General features: G+C 37.9%; 3 protein-coding genes and 1 non-coding gene across 7 annotated transcripts; 1 reads left to right on the forward strand and 3 right to left on the reverse strand.

Moving 5' to 3' along the window:
- Positions 1-279: 279 nt before the first annotated feature.
- Positions 280-2,094, reverse strand: LOC136782838 (uncharacterized). Of its 2 annotated transcripts, XM_066742535.1 has the most exons (4): positions 2,005-2,094; positions 1,701-1,930; positions 1,285-1,418; positions 280-1,205 (listed from the first exon to the last, which is right to left on the reverse strand). In XM_066742535.1, the coding sequence occupies exons 3-4, from the start codon at positions 1,313-1,315 to the stop codon at positions 379-381; spliced, it is 858 nt and encodes a 285-aa protein (XP_066598632.1). In that variant the 5' UTR covers positions 1,316-1,418; positions 1,701-1,930; positions 2,005-2,094; the 3' UTR covers positions 280-378. The 2 variants fall into 2 exon arrangements, with proteins under 2 accessions (XP_066598632.1, XP_066598631.1); XM_066742534.1 differs by lacking the exons at positions 1,701-1,930; positions 2,005-2,094 and having other exon boundaries at positions 1,285-1,586.
- Had1 (beta Hydroxy acid dehydrogenase 1) lies at positions 1,713-3,740 on the forward strand. 3 transcript variants are annotated; one of them, XM_066742530.1, is made up of 6 exons: positions 1,713-1,873; positions 2,175-2,362; positions 2,661-2,869; positions 2,931-3,088; positions 3,149-3,291; positions 3,369-3,740. In XM_066742530.1, the coding sequence occupies exons 1-6, from the start codon at positions 1,845-1,847 to the stop codon at positions 3,587-3,589; spliced, it is 948 nt and encodes a 315-aa protein (XP_066598627.1). In that variant the 5' UTR covers positions 1,713-1,844; the 3' UTR covers positions 3,590-3,740. The 3 variants fall into 3 exon arrangements, with proteins under 3 accessions (XP_066598627.1, XP_066598628.1, XP_066598629.1); XM_066742531.1 differs by lacking the exon at positions 1,713-1,873 and adding an exon at positions 1,945-2,096; XM_066742532.1 differs by lacking the exon at positions 1,713-1,873 and adding an exon at positions 1,957-2,089.
- On the reverse strand, positions 3,726-5,005 carry RpL24 (ribosomal protein L24). The gene is made up of 5 exons (XM_066742538.1): positions 4,926-5,005; positions 4,725-4,800; positions 4,531-4,616; positions 4,285-4,446; positions 3,726-3,906 (listed from the first exon to the last, which is right to left on the reverse strand). Exons 1-5 carry the CDS (start codon positions 4,928-4,930, stop codon positions 3,771-3,773), a joined length of 465 nt encoding a protein of 154 aa, XP_066598635.1. The 5' UTR covers positions 4,931-5,005; the 3' UTR covers positions 3,726-3,770.
- LOC136782929 (small nucleolar RNA SNORA79) lies at positions 3,975-4,105 on the reverse strand. The gene has a single exon (XR_010824192.1). It is a non-coding gene; the product is annotated as a small nucleolar RNA SNORA79 (small nucleolar RNA).
- Positions 5,006-17,945: the final 12,940 nt, after the last annotated feature.

The following is a 17,945-nucleotide window of genomic DNA, read 5'->3' on the forward strand; positions in this document are numbered from 1 at the left end:
TTCACTAGCTTATAATTTAATAAAAATAAAAATTTTCACAACTAAAAATATGTTTTCATAAAAAGTTTACTGAATTAGCATAGTATCTAAATATAATCTAGTTGCTTTACAAATCTATATTTATTAAAAATAATAACGGAGCTCTTAATAATGACCTATGGATCTTCAATTTAATTGAAATTATACTATGGTTTCTGCCTTAGACATCGTCTTGCGCGATCTCGTGATCCAATAAATAGTCCTTTTCCTGATCTTTTTTCTCCAAATATTAAAACTCACGAATATCATAAATATAATTATGATGACTATGTATATATATAGAGAAAGAGAGAGAGAAAGAGAAACTATTAAAATCATCTGTTTAATATTATGAATTTATTAAGAATATAATTTATAGATCCACCAACCATAAAATACAGGGACAACCAATCTTTCATATGAATAATTATTTTGTCTTGCTCCATTTAGTACTAGTCGATCGGTATAGTAGTGTATTGTTAAATTTTGTTCAATTACTTGGTTCACCTCTGCTCCACTTGTATAATTCATTCGATATACATAGCTATTACTGGTATTTAATGAATTTTTGTCGAATAAAGGGGTGCTTGATACAATTAAAGATAAATTTTCTGTTGTCACGATAGACTGCTCGTCAACAGCTGTTACTAATTCTTTAATTGGAGTACTCAAAGTATTCACAGTTATATTCATATTGAAATTAATATCTGACGAATTGTCGTCCGTGAAGAGTGTACTCAGCTCATACTGCGTGTAAGATGCAGTTTCGATCGTTACATTTGATAAGACACTAATATTTTTTATTAATTGCTCAGATAAATCATTTTCCATTGAATTTTTCTCTGTGCTATTTCGTCTATAATTGTTTAGTGACAAATAAAATGTCCAAGGCAATATTGTAGTTAAATTAAATTCAATTATGTCTTTTACAGTAGCCTCCATGGATTTCCTTTTCCAGCGATCGTAAAAGATCTGTACAGAATCCGTTGTTATACTTTTAGCATTTTTATCAATCGAATCTTTTTCAAAACTATTAGAATTCTCTTTACGATGAAAATTATTAATTTTATCGCCATAATTCATATGCTTTTCATTTTTTTGCTTTTTATTGAATAATAATTGTATCGGCTTTAAAGACTTCTTATAATTACGGTGATCCACTTGCAGTCCTGCATTAACGAAAACTCCTAAAGGATTTACAAAAAAGTGTTTCGATTAACTAATTATTTATATTTTAAGATTAATCAATTAAATGTAATTTCAAACCTGTTAAAATAAATATACGCCAGAATTTCATGCTATCCTGGCGGTTTATCAGGCTAAGAAAATATATCTTTCTGTGTATTAAAAATATTCTTCGAATAGAAATAAATAATAGGATCTCCCGTTGTAAAACGCATCTATAAGTTTAAAGTTGATTATCGATACGCTCATAGGCACATCAATAAATTGAAACGAGTTTAAATTAAGATTGAAAAATTAAACTCTTTCGTTTGTTTTATTATTATTGGGGAAAGTATGAAAACTACGTTTTCATGGAATTTTCTTAAGGGGAATCGAACTGACCAGATGTAAGATACAACTTATTTTATCAGTAGTTTGGATTGGTTCGGACTGTTAGGAGTATGATAATGCAAAGAGATAAGTAAATTATCATCACCAGTTGGAGAAAAAACACCTACACCAAATAATGCCGCTGTAAACAGTTTGCATGGAAGGGGAAAATTGTGCAAACATACAAGACGATGTAGTTTGAGATCAGTATGCTATCCGACTCCGTTAAGAGCTAATTTATCTCTGCGTCTGCATAACTCCTGTATCTCCAAATGGCCAGGAAAATTGGTATCATTGGCAGGTATTTCGGTCGATCAATATAGCTTCAACATAATCTACCAATCAGCTTTCATTCCATCTAATAATACTCGAAAGACAATTAAACTCATTAAAATAACACTATTGATGTTAGAAAAACTTGTTAAAACTTACAAAACAAATTTTTTTAAGTGCTAAAAAAAATGCTAAAGAAATAATTAAGTAGTAAAAGATTCGTGTTCCCCTACTTTAAAAAATTGTACAGTGTATGCTATCTATTTCAAGAAAGTTTTGTTTGCAGCCTAGTCTATTGTCATTGATGAATTTTATTCGATAAATTTCAGTGGCCTGATCGGTCGGAGTTGGGCAATGTTATTTGCCAGCGTTGGATACCAAGTTACGGTTTATGATATTGTTGAGGATCAAATTAAAAATGCCTTGGCCGATATCGAGCAACAACTGAACAAGTTGGAGAAGGATAAACTCCTTCGTGGATCTCTCACAGCATTACAGCAATTTAAGCTCATTAAAGGTAGGTAAAGATAATTAAATTTCCATCGCCACAAACTTGACCGAGTTACATTAATTTGTTCAGAGATACGTGAGATAATAAAATACACGTAATCATTCAATAACTAAGAAATTTAAAAACTACGTGAGATTGAGATAAGTACGCTTATCGCCTAACAGAAATGTATAAGATAAAAATTATAGGTAGTTTATAATGACAATTCTCAAGGTTTACCGTTAGGCCTAAACTAAAAGCATTAATTTGATCAAATTAAATCTTTAACTGATTTAACTTAGGTACAATGGTTATTTATCAATAGGTTCTTCAGACCTATCTGAGACCGTTAAAGATGCCACCCTGATACAGGAATGTGTACCGGAGAACTTGGACTTAAAGAAAAGGCTTTATAGCGAATTGGACAAAGTGGTCGACGATGAAGTTATTTTATCATCGTCAACCTCGACTTTTCGTCCGTCGCTCTTCAGCGAGAACATGAAACATCGTGGTCAAATAATTATTTCCCATCCGGTGAGTCTTGCCTTTAACTAGTTCATGTAATACCATGATTTATTTTCTTTTTAAATCTAAGGTAAATCCGCCTTACTATGTACCATTGGTAGAAATAGTACCGGCCCCATGGACACGCGAGGGAATTCCAGAAAAAACTAAAGAAATTATGACGGAAATTGGGCAGTCTCCAATTGTTCTCAGCAGAGAAATAGATGGATTTGTTCTAAACAGAATACAGTATGTATTACAAGAATTCAATTTCAAAAAAATTGTTATTCAATTGATTCCCTGTGATAGATATGCTATACTCAATGAAGCTTGGAGATTAGTTGCTGATGGAGTGGTGTCCGTGAAAGATGTGGATACAGCAATGAGCCAAGGTCTTGGTATGCGCTACGCTTTTCTTGGGCAGTTTGAAACTGCTCATCTCAATGCAGAAGGTAAATTTTAAACACCAATTATTTAGTCTTTAACTAACAGTATTAAACAGTTATCCTTTTGGTATAAATATTTTCAGGAATGAAGAAGTACTGTCAAACCTATAATAAATCAATTTATGATGTGAGCCAGACTTTTGGACCTACACCTAGATTTGTAGGGGAAGTAGCTGAACAAATTAGCAGTGAACTGAATGAAATGGTTCCACTGGACAAACTACAAGAACGACGTTCATGGAGAGACACAGCTTTGATGAAGCTGTCGATTTTAAAGAAAGAATTAAATCAAATGAAGAAGTAATAATTTCAATATTTATACCTTTATCTGTGCATATGATGAAATATATAAGTTTGAAATAGTTAAAACAACTATTTTGCTTATCTAATTTTTCATCCAATTTTGTATCTTAATGTAAAAATCATATAAACAATAAAGCTCTTGATTTAATAATTATCAGTTTATTTTTATATTATAAAAAATCTTAACGTTTTCCTCCAACACGAGACACAGCCTTATGTGTCACTTTAGCAGCTTTTTGTTTAGGCAACTGTTTAGGTTTAGGTGGAGCAGCTGCTTTCTTTGAGGCTTTTGCTGCTTTCTTTTGCTCTTTTGCAGCCCTGTAGAAAAGAAATATATAGTTACTAGATAATTATAACTTAAGTGGTAAAAATATTAGAATTTGATAAGTTGTTTGAACCCGCAAAAACCAGACAGTGTAATAAGAATATATAATTCTGGGTGAAGCAGTCCACTTTTATTCTAAGACATTCTGAAATCTAACATAATACCAAAATTATATCAGAGGAACAGATGTCTATTGATTGAATTTTAAAACATATCTCAATATTTATATAATAGTGATATCGATACAGCATGTTATGACAATTATAGATTTTAGTTAGTATTATTTTAAAATTCAATTTAATCTTGCCTTATTGATATAATCAGAAATTCTTATAAAAATACTCTTAAAGAGCACACTTAATGCAACTTACTTAATTGCCTGTTCCCTCTGTGCTCTACGGATTTCTGGTTTCATATTACGTTTGGCTAAAATATCGGTAAGTGAAGCACCAACAATAGCACGTTGAAACTTTTGTGTACGCCGAGTTCTTTTCTTGGTCTGTTCCTCTTCTTGACCTTTCTTGTGCTTACGCCTATAATAAATATTAGCTAAAAGTTACTCTTTATCTTTCATAGAAAAAGAAACAGTATTGTGAACAATGAAAAAGATATACTACCTGTAAAGCACAGTCCAGGTAACTTTCCTAGGGTTTCGCCTCATTAAATGAGCGGCTTCACATTTTGAGTTGAGGAATGTGAACGTCTAAAATATTGAACCTAACATTAATATTCTTTGAAATAATGTAATCGCAATATTTATTACATAACTTAAAATTATTCAAAACATTTATCTAAATAAAATGAAACTGACCTTTCCGTCAACTTTGACCATGGTTTTCCCATGGCCAGGATATATCTTATATCCACTATAAGCACAAAGTCCGATCCTGAAATGATTAAAATCATTTAAGCCATTAAATAATTCTTAAAATAGTATAACACATCTTAAGATAAATTTTATTATGATTGCACTGCAAACTTCTGATTTTTTGTTACAAAAATTCGAACTTACTTCATATTAACAACACGCGACAGAAAAGGACTGATCAAAATGGCCGAATATTGAATACAAATAATACAATACAATAAGTTCCTAAACCCTCATTATTTTGCTATCTGCTTCTGCGTGTCCAAGACCCAAGTTCCGTCAGATGGCATTCCCGGCGACCCCGGCGTGGATAATAAGTCACGTGATATGTGGTGCCATAAGTTCAAACATGTGATAATGTTATTATAAAATCGATAATAAAAATTTATAAATTAACAAAATGGCAAGTGCAATTTTGGAGATTTATAAAGCAAATGTTCTTAATATTGTTCGTTTGCATTAATTTACAGATATCTTACGTTAGATTATGTTACGTTGTCACTTTTGGGCAGCTGACAGAATGTCGTCTGCTTATTATATATTTCATGGCTTCGATAAGATGTATGCATGTATGTATGTAGTATGTACTACCACTTTTAGGGCAGTATCAATAAACTCAACTTAAGCTTGGGACAGGCTTAGCTAAGATCGATTGTCTCACTTTAATCTTTAGTGCAATACTTAACTCGTTCTTCGTCTTAAGTAATTGCTAAGCTAAAATTCCAGATTAGTCCGGTTTATTGATACCGCCCTTACTTAAACAATGAACTAATGACTAATGGATATGCAAATTGGACCATTTGATCGATAATCGATGCTGCGTTCATTGGTTGCGTTTCTAATCCTTATGAAGATTGAGTTTACTTCACCAACTAAACTCCGGGGTTAAAGTAGTATAATTCGCGTCACATGAGCTATACTGCTTTAATGGGATTTCTCACGCGTGCTTTACCGACAGTACAAGTCAATAAACAATTAGTTTAATAAAATTCAAATGCGAAGCAAATTGAACAATCGTGCATTTATAGGACAATGTGCCAGTCCTAACGAGTCAAACGAACTTAAAAACACTGAAATTAGTTGAAAAATAACGCTGTACCATTGTACAGTAATCGCCAGGTATGGCTTTCCCATAATTTTTCGATGCTTTTAGGAATCGCATTAAAAAGACCAGCGCTTTTACTTCGCGCACCTAACTCACTCGCTTGCTTCGTTCGTATGTATATAGTACTACACCTATAAATTGAATTGTGTGTGCTTTCAGCTATAGTGTATAGTAATCATTTTCCATGTTAAATTACAGAGTGAAGCTAGCTGAACCACACACGATTCAATTTTCCACTGAATTCCCACTGTGCACTACATACACCATAGGAAATTGATTCGGCGACCTTTCAGTTAACTTCACTTCGTACTTTCTCTACGAATTTCAAAGACAGCGATCAATTTTCCACAGTGTCTATACACTATTAAAAAAACTTATAAAAAACTTCGCCTGAGCTCGGTAAATTTCGTTATACACGTCAGATGTAAGCGGGAACTATAAATAGTATAAATGCAGACATTTGTTTAACAGAACATCATTTATTATAACATGCAGATGTTTTAAAATATTTATTAACTACATTTTTTATTGTAAATTAATTGCAAAACAGTATATATAATGACGATATTAACTTACAAAAGAATTATTTTTAAACGGCACTACGCGACACGAATTTTTTAAATGCCACTACACGGCGTGGAATTTTTAAACGCGCATTCATTTTAGAATAAGATCGTCTAATGTATAACAAATATTATTTTATTAAACTGTAGTGAGTTCATTTTATAGTTCATTTAACTTCAAAATAAAATGATGAGAATTATGGGTTAAGAGAGTCCTTGAGTCTTCTACTTTTAATCGTGCAAGCACTAAACACGCACACGCGTGTGCTGCACACTGATAATTTTTACGAGTTTTCTAATTATTACACTTCTTTTACAAATGAAAGCTTTTATTTTCATCACATACAGTATTCCATTAAATTATTGTATTATATAAAATCAATAATAATGAATGAAAATTTACTTAAAATTAATTAAACTGTAACAAAATAATTTATTTTAATTAAATTTACATAGATTTATTAAAGAGCGGTAAAATTTTATTAACATAATAATAAAATAGCACGTATTTGATGAAAATAAAACACTACATTATTTTTAATCGCGACTAATGCGAAATAAATGTCAGTGATTATAAAAAGAAACAGCGCGATTTACTGACAACTCATACGCGGAAATTTGATAGATAAACTGAAACTCGCGCTTCAAAAAAATACCATCCGGGACAGGTACTACTCGTTAAGATTCTTTTTCACTGGCTTCTAAAACGCTAAATTTGCCATATGATATAAAATTGTTAACATTGCAATGTATTAGCATAAGTATTTTCGAAAAAATGGTCAATCCGTACTTGGCAAAATAATCATTTTAAAAGTTGGTGTAAGAGATCCTACTCATACCGATAGCAGTCGCAACTGATTTGCGGAATATCTAAAATTGCAACCAATCAGGTGCGATTGCTAATTAACCCGCCCACAATAAGCGATACCTGTTCCGCATAGCCCTCTCGCGTAGCGGGTACATCAACTCAGTTATCAATTATCCGCGTACCGGTCGTCAGTGGATCCCGCGTTGTGGTTTTTCGTAACCACTGAGTACTGACATTTAGTTTAAATTAGTCGCGATTAAAAATAATCTAATGTTTTATTTTCATCACATATGAGCTATTTATTTTATAATATTAATAAAATTGTGCCGCGTTTTATAAAATTTAAATAAATTTAATTAGTTTTTATTATTTTTATACAAACAATTTAAATTTATTTAAGATTTTATTAATTATTATTAATTTCTAAATAAATTTAAAATTCTGGTTAACATTTTTTAATAGTGTTGTGCAATTATAAGTATTCGGCATTGGTGACGATAAATTGTTTAAAAATTAAACTTAACTTTTCTATATAATTTCCGCATATTTAATTATGTCAAGAGGGAAATTTAAGTAATGCAGTTGGGATATTTTAATAGAATATATAGTAATGAATGCAGTGTGTGATGAAAATAAAAGCTTTTATCTGTGTGTAATTCGCGTAATAAATAGAAAATTTGTGACTACAGTCAGTGCGGAGCGTGTTTATTGTGTATGTGTGTGTGAGAGCTGCACCGAATAAAGACAGAAGCCTCAAAGACTGTTAAAGCCTGCCAGTTTTACTTTAATTATATTAAAGTTAAATAAATTAAAATTAACTCTATAAAATTACATGCAATAATTTATTTCTGTTACGGTTAGCGACTTCACTAAAGAGTGAGAGAGCGCGTTTAAAAATTTCACGTCGAGCAGTGTCGTTTGAAAAATCCGAGTCTCGTAGTGTCAGTCGATAAGTGCTCGTCGTGGAGTGCGGTTTTCCAGAGTAGTATACCTTAAAATGAAACTCGCGTTACGAAATGCCGTTTGAAAAATCCGAGTTTCGAAGTGTCAATCGATAAGTGTTCGTCGCGGAGTGCGGTTGTCCCGCGTAGTACACGTTAAAAAAAATCGCGTCGCGCACTGCTGATTTAAAAATCAGAATCTGTAGTGTCAGTCGTGAAGTGCTAGTCGCGTAGTGCGGTTCTCCCGCGTAGTGTACGTTTAAAAGAAATCGCGTAGCGCACTGCTACATTACAAATCCGAGTCTGTAGTGTCAGTCGTGAACTGCTCGTCGCGTAGTGCGATTCTCCTGCGTAGTGTACGTTAAAAAGAAATCGCGTAGCGCACAGGTGCTTTATAAATCCGAGTCTTTAGTGTTAGTCGTGAAGTGCTCGTCGCGTAGTGCGGTTGTCCCGGTAGTGTACGTTAAAAAGAAATCGCGTCGCGTAGTGCGGTTGTCCCGGTAGTGTACGTTAAAAAGAAATCGCGTCGCGTAATGCCTTTTGAATAATCCGAGTTTCACAGTGTCAGTCTATAAGTGTTCGTCGCGGAGTGCGGTCTTCCCGCGTAGTATACGTTAAAGACAAATCGCGTCGTGCAGTGCAGTTTGAAGCATCCGAGTCTTTTAGTGTCAGTCGTGAAGTGCTCGTCGCGTAGTGCGGTTGTCTCGGTAGTGTACGTTAAAAAGAAATCGCGTCGCGTAGTGCCTTTTGAATAATCCGAGTCTCGTAGTGTCAGTCGTGAAGTGCACGTCGCGTAGTGCGGTTCTCCCGCGTAGTATACGTTTAAAAGAAATCGCGTAGCGCACTGCTACATTAAAAATCCAAGTCTCGAAGTGTCAGTTGTGAAGTGCTCGTCGCGTAGTGCGGTTCTCTCGCGTAGTGTACGTTTAAAGGAAATCGCGTAGCGCACTGCTACTTTAAAAATACGAGTCTCGTAGTGTCAGTCGTGAAGTGCACGTCGCGTAGTGCGGTTCTCCCGGTAGTGTTCGTTAAAAAGAAATCGCGTAGCGCACTGCTGATTTAAGAATCCGAGTCTCGTAGTGTCAGTCGTGAAGTGCTCGTCGCGTAGTGCGGTTGTCCCGGTAGTGTTCGTTAAAAAGAAATCGCGTAGCGCACTGCTGATTTAAGAATCCGAGTCTCGTAGTGTCAGTCGTGAAGTGCACGTCGCGTAGTGCGGTTCTCCCGCGTAGTATACGTTTAAAAGAAATCACGTAGCGCACTGCTATTTTAAAAATCCGAGTCTGTAGTGTCAGTCGTGAACTGCTCGTCGCGCAGTGCGGTTGTCCCGGTAGTGTACGTTAAAAAGAAATCGCGTCGCGTAGTGCCTTTTGAATAATCCGAGTTTCGTAGTGTCAGTCGAAAAGTGTTCGTCGCGGAGTGCGGTTGTCCCGCGTAGTACACGTTAAAAAAAATCGCGTCGCGCACTGCTGATTTAAAAATTAGAATCTGTAGTGTCAGTCGTGAAGTGCTCGTCGCGTAGTGCGGTTCTCCCGCGTAGTGTACGTTTAAAAGAAATCGCGTAGCGCACTGCTACTTTAAAAATCCGAGTCTGTAGTGTCAGTCGTGAACTGCTCGTCGCGTAGTGCGATTCTCCTGCGTAGTGTACGTTAAAAAGAAATCGCGTAGCGCACAGGTGCTTTATAAATCCGAGTCTTTAGTGTTAGTCGTGAAGTGCTCGTCGCGTAGTGCGGTTGTCCCGGTAGTGTACGTTAAAAAGAAATCGCGTCGCGTAGTGCGGTTGTCCCGGTAGTGTACGTTAAAAAGAAATCGCGTCGCGTAATGCCTTTTGAATAATCCGAGTTTCACAGTGTCAGTCTATAAGTGTTCGTCGCGGAGTGCGGTCTTCCCGCGTAGTATACGTTAAAGACAAATCGCGTCGTGCAGTGCAGTTTGAAGCATCCGAGTCTTTTAGTGTCAGTCGTGAAGTGCTCGTCGCGTAGTGCGGTTGTCTCGGTAGTGTACGTTAAAAAGAAATCGCGTCGCGTAGTGCCTTTTGAATAATCCGAGTCTCGTAGTGTCAGTCGTGAAGTGCACGTCGCGTAGTGCGGTTCTCCCGCGTAGTATACGTTTAAAAGAAATCGCGTAGCGCACTGCTACATTAAAAATCCAAGTCTCGAAGTGTCAGTTGTGAAGTGCTCGTCGCGTAGTGCGGTTCTCTCGCGTAGTGTACGTTTAAAGGAAATCGCGTAGCGCACTGCTACTTTAAAAATACGAGTCTCGTAGTGTCAGTCGTGAAGTGCACGTCGCGTAGTGCGGTTCTCCCGGTAGTGTTCGTTAAAAAGAAATCGCGTAGCGCACTGCTGATTTAAGAATCCGAGTCTCGTAGTGTCAGTCGTGAAGTGCTCGTCGCGTAGTGCGGTTGTCCCGGTAGTGTTCGTTAAAAAGAAATCGCGTAGCGCACTGCTGATTTAAGAATCCGAGTCTCGTAGTGTCAGTCGTGAAGTGCACGTCGCGTAGTGCGGTTCTCCCGCGTAGTATACGTTTAAAAGAAATCACGTAGCGCACTGCTATTTTAAAAATCCGAGTCTGTAGTGTCAGTCGTGAACTGCTCGTCGCGCAGTGCGGTTGTCCCGGTAGTGTACGTTAAAAAGAAATCGCGTCGCGTAGTGCCTTTTGAATAATCCGAGTTTCGTAGTGTCAGTCGAAAAGTGTTCGTCGCGGAGTGCGGTTGTCCCGCGTAGTACACGTTAAAAAAAATCGCGTCGCGCACTGCTGATTTAAAAATTAGAATCTGTAGTGTCAGTCGTGAAGTGCTCGTCGCGTAGTGCGGTTCTCCCGCGTAGTGTACGTTTAAAAGAAATCGCGTAGCGCACTGCTACTTTAAAAATCCGAGTCTGTAGTGTCAGTCGTGAACTGCTCGTCGCGTAGTGCGATTCTCCTGCGTAGTGTACGTTAAAAAGAAATCGCGTAGCGCACAGGTGCTTTATAAATCCGAGTCTTTAGTGTTAGTCGTGAAGTGCTCGTCGCGTAGTGCGGTTGTCACGGTAGTGTACGTTAAAAAGAAATCGCGTCGCGTAGTGCCTTTTGAATAATCCGAGTCTCGTAGTGTCAGTCGTGAAGTGCACGTCGCGTAGTGCGGTTCTCCCGCGTAGTATACGTTTAAAAGAAATCGCGTAGCGCACTGCTACTTTAAAAATCCAAGTCTCGAAGTGTCAGTGGTGAAGTGCTCGTCGCGTAGTGCGGTTCTCTCGCGTAGTGTACGTTTAAAGGAAATCGCGTAGCGCACTGCTACTTTAAAAATACGAGTTTCGTAGTGTCAGTCGATAAGTGTTCGTCGCGGAGTGCGGTTGTCCCGCGTAGTATACGTTAAAGACAAATCGCGTCGCGCTGTGCAGTTTGAAAAATCAGAGTCTTTTGGTGTCAGTCGTGAACTGCTCGTCGCGTAGTGCGGTTGTCCCGGTAGTGTTCGTTAAAAAGAAATCGCGTAGCGCACTGCTGATTTAAGAATCCGAGTCTGTAGTGTCAGTTGTGAAGTGCTCGTCGCGCAGTGCGGTTCTCTCACGTAGTGTTCGTAAAAAAGAAAACGCGTAGCGCATAGCTGCTTTAAAAATCCGAGTCTGTAGTGTCAGTCGTGAACTGCTCGTCGCGTAGTGCGGTTGTCCCGGTAGTGTACGTTAAAAAGAAATCGCGTCGCGTAATGCCTTTTGAATAATCCGAGTTTCGCAGTGTCAGTCTATAAGTGTTCGTCGCGGAGTGCGGTCTTCCCGCGTAGTATACGTTAAAGACAAATCGCGTCGCGCAGTGCAGTTTGAAGCATCCGAGTCTTTTAGTGTCAGTCGTGAAGTGCTCGTCGCGTAGTGCGGTTGTCCCGGTAGTGTACGTTAAAAAGAAATCGCGTCGCGTAGTGCCTTTTGAATAATCCGAGTCTCGTAGTGTCAGTCGTGAAGTGCACGTCGCGTAGTGCGGTTCTCCCGCGTAGTATACGTTTAAAAGAAATCGCGTAGCGCACTGCTACATTAAAAATCCAAGTCTCGAAGTGTCAGTTGTGAAGTACTCGTCGCGTAGTGCGGTTCTCTCGCGTAGTGTACGTTTAAAATAAATCGCGTAGCGCACTGCTGATTTAAGAATCCGAGTCTGTAGTGTCAGTTGTGAAGTGCTCGTCGCGCAGTGCGGTTCTCTCACGTAGTGTTCGTAAAAAAGAAAGCGCGTAGCGCATAGCTGCTTTAAAAATCCGAGTCTGTAGTGTCAGTCGTGAACTGCTCGTCGCGCAGTGCGGTTGTCCCGGTAGTGTACGTTAAAAAGAATTCGCGTCGCGTAGTGCCTTTTGAATAATCCGAGTTTCGCAGTGTCAGTCGTGAAGTGCACGTCGCGTAGTGCGGTTCTCCCGCGTAGTATACGTTTAAAAGAAATCGCGTAGCGCACTGCTACTTTAAAAATCCAAGTCTCGAAGTGTCAGTTGTGAAGTGCTCGTCGCGTAGTGCGGTTCTCTCGCGTAGTGTACGTTTAAAGGAAATCGCGTAGCGCACTGCTACATTAAAAATACGAGTTTCGTAGTGTCAGTCGATAAGTGTTCGTCGCGGAGTGCGGTTGTCCCGCGTAGTATCTGTATACGTTAAAGACAAATCGCGTCGCGCTGTGCAGTTTTAAAAATCCGAGTCTTTTAGTGTCAGTCGTGAAGTGCTCGTCGCGTAGTGCGGTTGTCCCGGTAGTGTTCGTTAAAAAGAAATCGCGTAGCGCACTGCTGATTTAAGAATCCGAGTCTCGTAGTGTCAGTCGTGAAGTGCACGTCGCGTAGTGCAGTTCTCCCGCGTAGTATACGTTTAAAAGAAATCGCGTAGCGCACTGCTATTTTAAAAATCCGAGTCTGTAGTGTCAGTCGTGAACTGCTCGTCGCGCAGTGCGGTTGTCCCGGTAGTATACGTTAAAAAGAATTCGCGCCGCGTAGTGCCTTTTGAATAATCCGAGTCTCGTAGTGTCAGTCGTGAAGTGCTCGTCGCGTAGTGCGGTTGTCGCGACAAGTGTACCTTAAAAAGAATTCGCGCAGTGCCGTTTAAAAATCATTGTTTCGCGAGTGCATAACGTCAGCGTCCTCGTCTCCATCGTCATCATAAACGCCATTATCATCGCCATCAACATCACCATTCCCATCTTCGGTATTATCGCAGAATATGTATGAATTATGGCTGGGAATTCGCTGAATGAGTGAGTCCCACGGGTAAAACCGTGGAAATTTTTTTTATTAACTAAAGAATGACCAAAAACCTATCAGTAGGTTACAGTTGGCCATTCTTCGGTTAAAATCATTTCTTGTTTTGTTTTTAATGTTTTTCAGATCCTCCGTATCGTCTATTTCTATTTTGCGCGTATTTTCTGTTTTTCATTAGGTTTAGATTGGTGTTATATGTAGGCTCTTTATATAGCTTTGTGAATTAGATAGTCATTATAGTTTTCGGTATTAGGTAGGGTATCATTTTCAGGTTTCTTAGTTCCTTTTAAAATAAAGGGAATCACCTCAACTTCATTTTCCACGGAGATTCTATCTTCCCACATGTCCAGTTCAACTAATAAAGGCACATCTTAATTGAATTAACGTTCACTCTCTCGAGAGAAAGATGCATCTCAATTAATAACTAGAATCAAATACCATTTTCCCTTTTTTTTATAATCGTATGTTTTTGGTAGAATCTTCGTATTAAATACCATTTTTGCCAGTTCTTGAAATTCCAAATTATAAAATGAAATATGGAAATATTTTTTTTGAAAAACCTTCCATATTTCAGGTTAAATACTCGTTTTTTCAAATTTTATTAACATTTCTTATTTTCAGGTGGAGTGGAAGAGGACTATTCCTAGTGGCAAAACTGTCCAATATCGATATATATTCGATATGGAATTCATACCAACCCTGTACCCTTTTCTCCATCAGTTGGAGAAAGACAAACCATTATTTGGAGTCAAACCGTCATCAGAGGAGGACGTACTGACAAATATCCTAATTATTTTTCTACTTTTCATACTTGCTTAATTTTTTCAAGTTTTACGAGGGACAAATATAGGGCAAGGCTGTCAACGAGTAAGGCTTAATTACCTGTCCGTTTACTTAAGTCCACATTTATTTACATAATTTCAATGATAGGCAAATTTACTTTTATTACTTTCATTCATTGTTAATTCAAGTACAGGTGTTTATTGAGAAGTGGACTCTCGAGTGTCAACTGGTTCGGGCTGATCCTCCTTCAGTGACTATCAACCCTTACTTACTTTGTCCTTGTGGACTCTCGATGTTGGCTCATTAAGTTCACCTAATAGGGGTCCATCTTTATTGATGTGTAAATCGTTTCCTCGACGTAGTAGTTCTTCGTGTGACAACTCGGATCCACACCAAGGGACAAAGAAAGTAAAGGTTATTAGTCACTGAGGAGAGTATCAGCCGTGATCTGGTGGACCTTTGTGTGAATTAACATTCACGCTCGAGAGGAGGAAGCTTCTCAACTAACCGCTGGAAAGAAGTAACAATTTCGTTAGCTTCTCTGTTCATTCACTTTTTGTAGCATGCTTCATTAATTTATATCTTTGTCAGTCCTTGAAATTCCCAATTAGAATCTGAAATGTGGAAATATTTTCCTTGAAAATCCTTCCACATTTCGGGTTGAATACTCGTTTTTTCAATTTTATTTTTGTTTTCTTTCTGTTTCAGTTGGAGCGGGAGAGAGCCATGGATAGTGACCACATTTTCCCAATATCGACATAAATCCAACACTAATCATGCGCCATTGCCATCCTGGGTCGGACCAAGTCAAACCCTCACTTGGAATCGGGACATCATCGGGAGAGGACGTACTGGCAAATAATTTATTTTTTTATTTCTCATACTTGTTTAATTTATTTTATGTTTTAGGAAGGACTCGTGTAGGACAAGACTGTCAACGAGTAGGGCTTAATTACCAGTCCGTTTACTTAAGTCCACATTTATTTAAATAATTTCAAGGATAGATAAATTTAATCTTATTATTTTCATTCATTGTTATTTCGAGTACAGATGTTTATTGATAAGTGGACTCTCGAGTGTCAACTGGCTCAGGCTGATCCTCCTTCAGCGACTATCAACCCTTACTTACTTTGTCCTTGTGGACTCTCGACGTTGGCTCATTAAGTTCACCTAATAGGGGTCCATCTTTATTGATGTGTAAATCGTTTCCTCGACGTAGTAGTTCTTCGTGTGACAACTCGGATCCACACCAAAGGACAAAGAAAGTAAGGGTAATTAGTCACTGAGGAGAGTATCAGCCGTGATCTGGTTGACCTTTGTGTGAATTAACATTCACGCTCGAGAGGAGGAAGCTTTTCAATTAACCGCTGGAAAGAAGTAACAATTTCGTTAGCTTCTGTTTTCATTCACTTTTTGTAGCATGCTTTATTAATTTATATCTTTGTCTGTCCTTGAAATTTCTAATTAGAATCTGAAATGTGGGAATATTTTCCTTGAAAATCCTTCCACATTTCGGGTTGAATTCTCGTTTTTTTTCCAAATTTATTCTAATTTTTTTGTTTGTTTCAGGTCGAGCGCTAGAGGACCATGGATAGTGACCCCGTATCCAATAACGATATAAACCCTATAACGAATCGACACCAATCACGCGCCATTGCCACCCTGGGTTGGAGTGAGTCAAACCATCATTCGGAATCGAGCCGTCGTTGGAGGAAGACGTACAGGCAAATACATTCTGTTCTTATTTCTCATACTTGTTTAATTTATTTTGTTTTAGGAAGGACGCTTATAGGACAAGGCTACCAAGGAGTAGGAAGTAAACACTCTCCGTTTACTTAAGTCCACATTTATTTAAATAATTTCAAGGATAGGCAGATTTACTTTTATTACTTTCATTCATTGTTAATTCAAGTACAGGTGTTTATTGAGAAGTGGACTCTCGAGTGTCAACTGGTTCGGGCTGATCCTCCTTCAGTGACTATCAACCCTTACTTACTTTGTCCTTGTGGACTCTCGATGTTGGCTCATTAAGTTCACCTAATAGGGGTCCATCTTTATTGATGTGTAAATCGTTTCCTCGACGTAGTAGTTCTTCGTGTGACAACTCGGATCCACACCAAGGGACAAAGAAAGTAAAGGTTATTAGTCACTGAGGAGAGTATCAGCCGTGATCTGGTCGACCTTTGTGTGAATTAACATTCACGCTCGAGAGGAGGAAGCTTCTCAACTAACGGCTGGAAAGAAGTAACAATTTCGTTAGCTTCTCTGTTCATTCACTTTTTGTAGCATGCTTCATTAATTTATATCTTTGTCAGTCCTTGAAATTCCCAATTAGAATCTGAAATGTGGAAATATTTTCCTTGAAAATCCTTCCACATTTCGGGTTGAATACTCGTTTTTTCAATTTTATTTTTGTTTTCTTTCTGTTTCAGTTGGAGCGGGAGAGAGCCATGGATAGTGACCACATTTTCCCAATATCGACATAAATCCAACACTAATCATGCGCCATTGCCATCCTGGGTCGGACCAAGTCAAACCCTCACTTGGAATCGGGACATCATCGGGAGAGGACGTACTGGCAAATAATTTATTTTTTTATTTCTCATACTTGTTTAATTTATTTTATGTTTTAGGAAGGACTCGTGTAGGACAAGACTGTCAACGAGTAGGGCTTAATTACCAGTCCGTTTACTTAAGTCCACATTTATTTAAATAATTTCAAGGATAGATAAATTTAATCTTATTATTTTCATTCATTGTTATTTCGAGTACAGATGTTTATTGATAAGTGGACTCTCGAGTGTCAACTGGCTCAGGCTGATCCTCCTTCAGCGACTATCAACCCTTACTTACTTTGTCCTTGTGGACTCTCGACGTTGGCTCATTAAGTTCACCTAATAGGGGTCCATCTTTATTGATGTGTAAATCGTTTCCTCGACGTAGTAGTTCTTCGTGTGACAACTCGGATCCACACCAAAGGACAAAGAAAGTAAGGGTAATTAGTCACTGAGGAGAGTATCAGCCGTGATCTGGTTGACCTTTGTGTGAATTAACATTCACGCTCGAGAGGAGGAAGCTTTTCAATTAACCGCTGGAAAGAAGTAACAATTTCGTTAGCTTCTGTTTTCATTCACTTTTTGTAGCATGCTTTATTAATTTATATCTTTGTCTGTCCTTGAAATTCCCAATTAGAATCTGAAATGTGGAAATATTTTCCTTGAAAATCCTTCCACATTTCGGGTTGAATACTCGTTTTTTCAATTTTATTTTTGTTTTCTTTCTGTTTCAGTTGGAGCGGGAGAGAGCCATGGATAGTGACCACATTTTCCCAATATCGACATAAATCCAACACTAATCATGCGCCATTGCCATCCTGGGTCGGACCAAGTCAAACCCTCACTTGGAATCGGGACATCATCGGGAGAGGACGTACTGGCAAATAATTTATTTTTTTATTTCTCATACTTGTTTAATTTATTTTATGTTTTAGGAAGGACTCGTGTAGGACAAGACTGTCAACGAGTAGGGCTTAATTACCAGTCCGTTTACTTAAGTCCACATTTATTTAAATAATTTCAAGGATAGATAAATTTAATCTTATTATTTTCATTCATTGTTATTTCGAGTACAGATGTTTATTGATAAGTGGACTCTCGAGTGTCAACTGGCTCAGGCTGATCCTCCTTCAGCGACTATCAACCCTTACTTACTTTGTCCTTGTGGACTCTCGACGTTGGCTCATTAAGTTCACCTAATAGGGGTCCATCTTTATTGATGTG

Source organism: Prorops nasuta, unplaced genomic scaffold (assembly GCF_024137725.1).
Source record: "Prorops nasuta isolate Cenicafe-Biocafe unplaced genomic scaffold, Cenicafe_Pnas_1.2 PNAS00030, whole genome shotgun sequence".
NCBI classification, from domain to species: Eukaryota; Metazoa; Arthropoda; class Insecta; order Hymenoptera; family Bethylidae; genus Prorops; species Prorops nasuta.

Bases quoted from the DNA above. Each gene is read 5' to 3' on its own strand.
- Had1 (XM_066742530.1), top strand. From the start codon at position 1,845: ATGGCCAGGAAAATTGGTATCATTGGCAG. The intron at 3,089-3,148 runs GTATGTATTACA...TCCCTGTGATAG, and splicing joins TTTGTTCTAAACAGAATACA to ATATGCTATACTCAATGAAG. The intron at 3,292-3,368 runs GTAAATTTTAAA...AAATATTTTCAG, and splicing joins TGCTCATCTCAATGCAGAAG to GAATGAAGAAGTACTGTCAA.
- RpL24 (XM_066742538.1), bottom strand. The intron at 4,447-4,530 runs GTAGTATATCTT...TATTTATTATAG, and splicing joins ACCTGGACTGTGCTTTACAG to GCGTAAGCACAAGAAAGGTC. The intron at 3,907-4,284 runs GTAAGTTGCATT...TCTTTTCTACAG, and splicing joins CAGAGGGAACAGGCAATTAA to GGCTGCAAAAGAGCAAAAGA.
- LOC136782838 (XM_066742535.1), bottom strand. From the start codon at position 1,315: ATGAAATTCTGGCGTATATTTATTTTAACAG. The intron at 1,206-1,284 runs GTTTGAAATTAC...TAAATCCTTTAG, and splicing joins GCGTATATTTATTTTAACAG to GAGTTTTCGTTAATGCAGGA.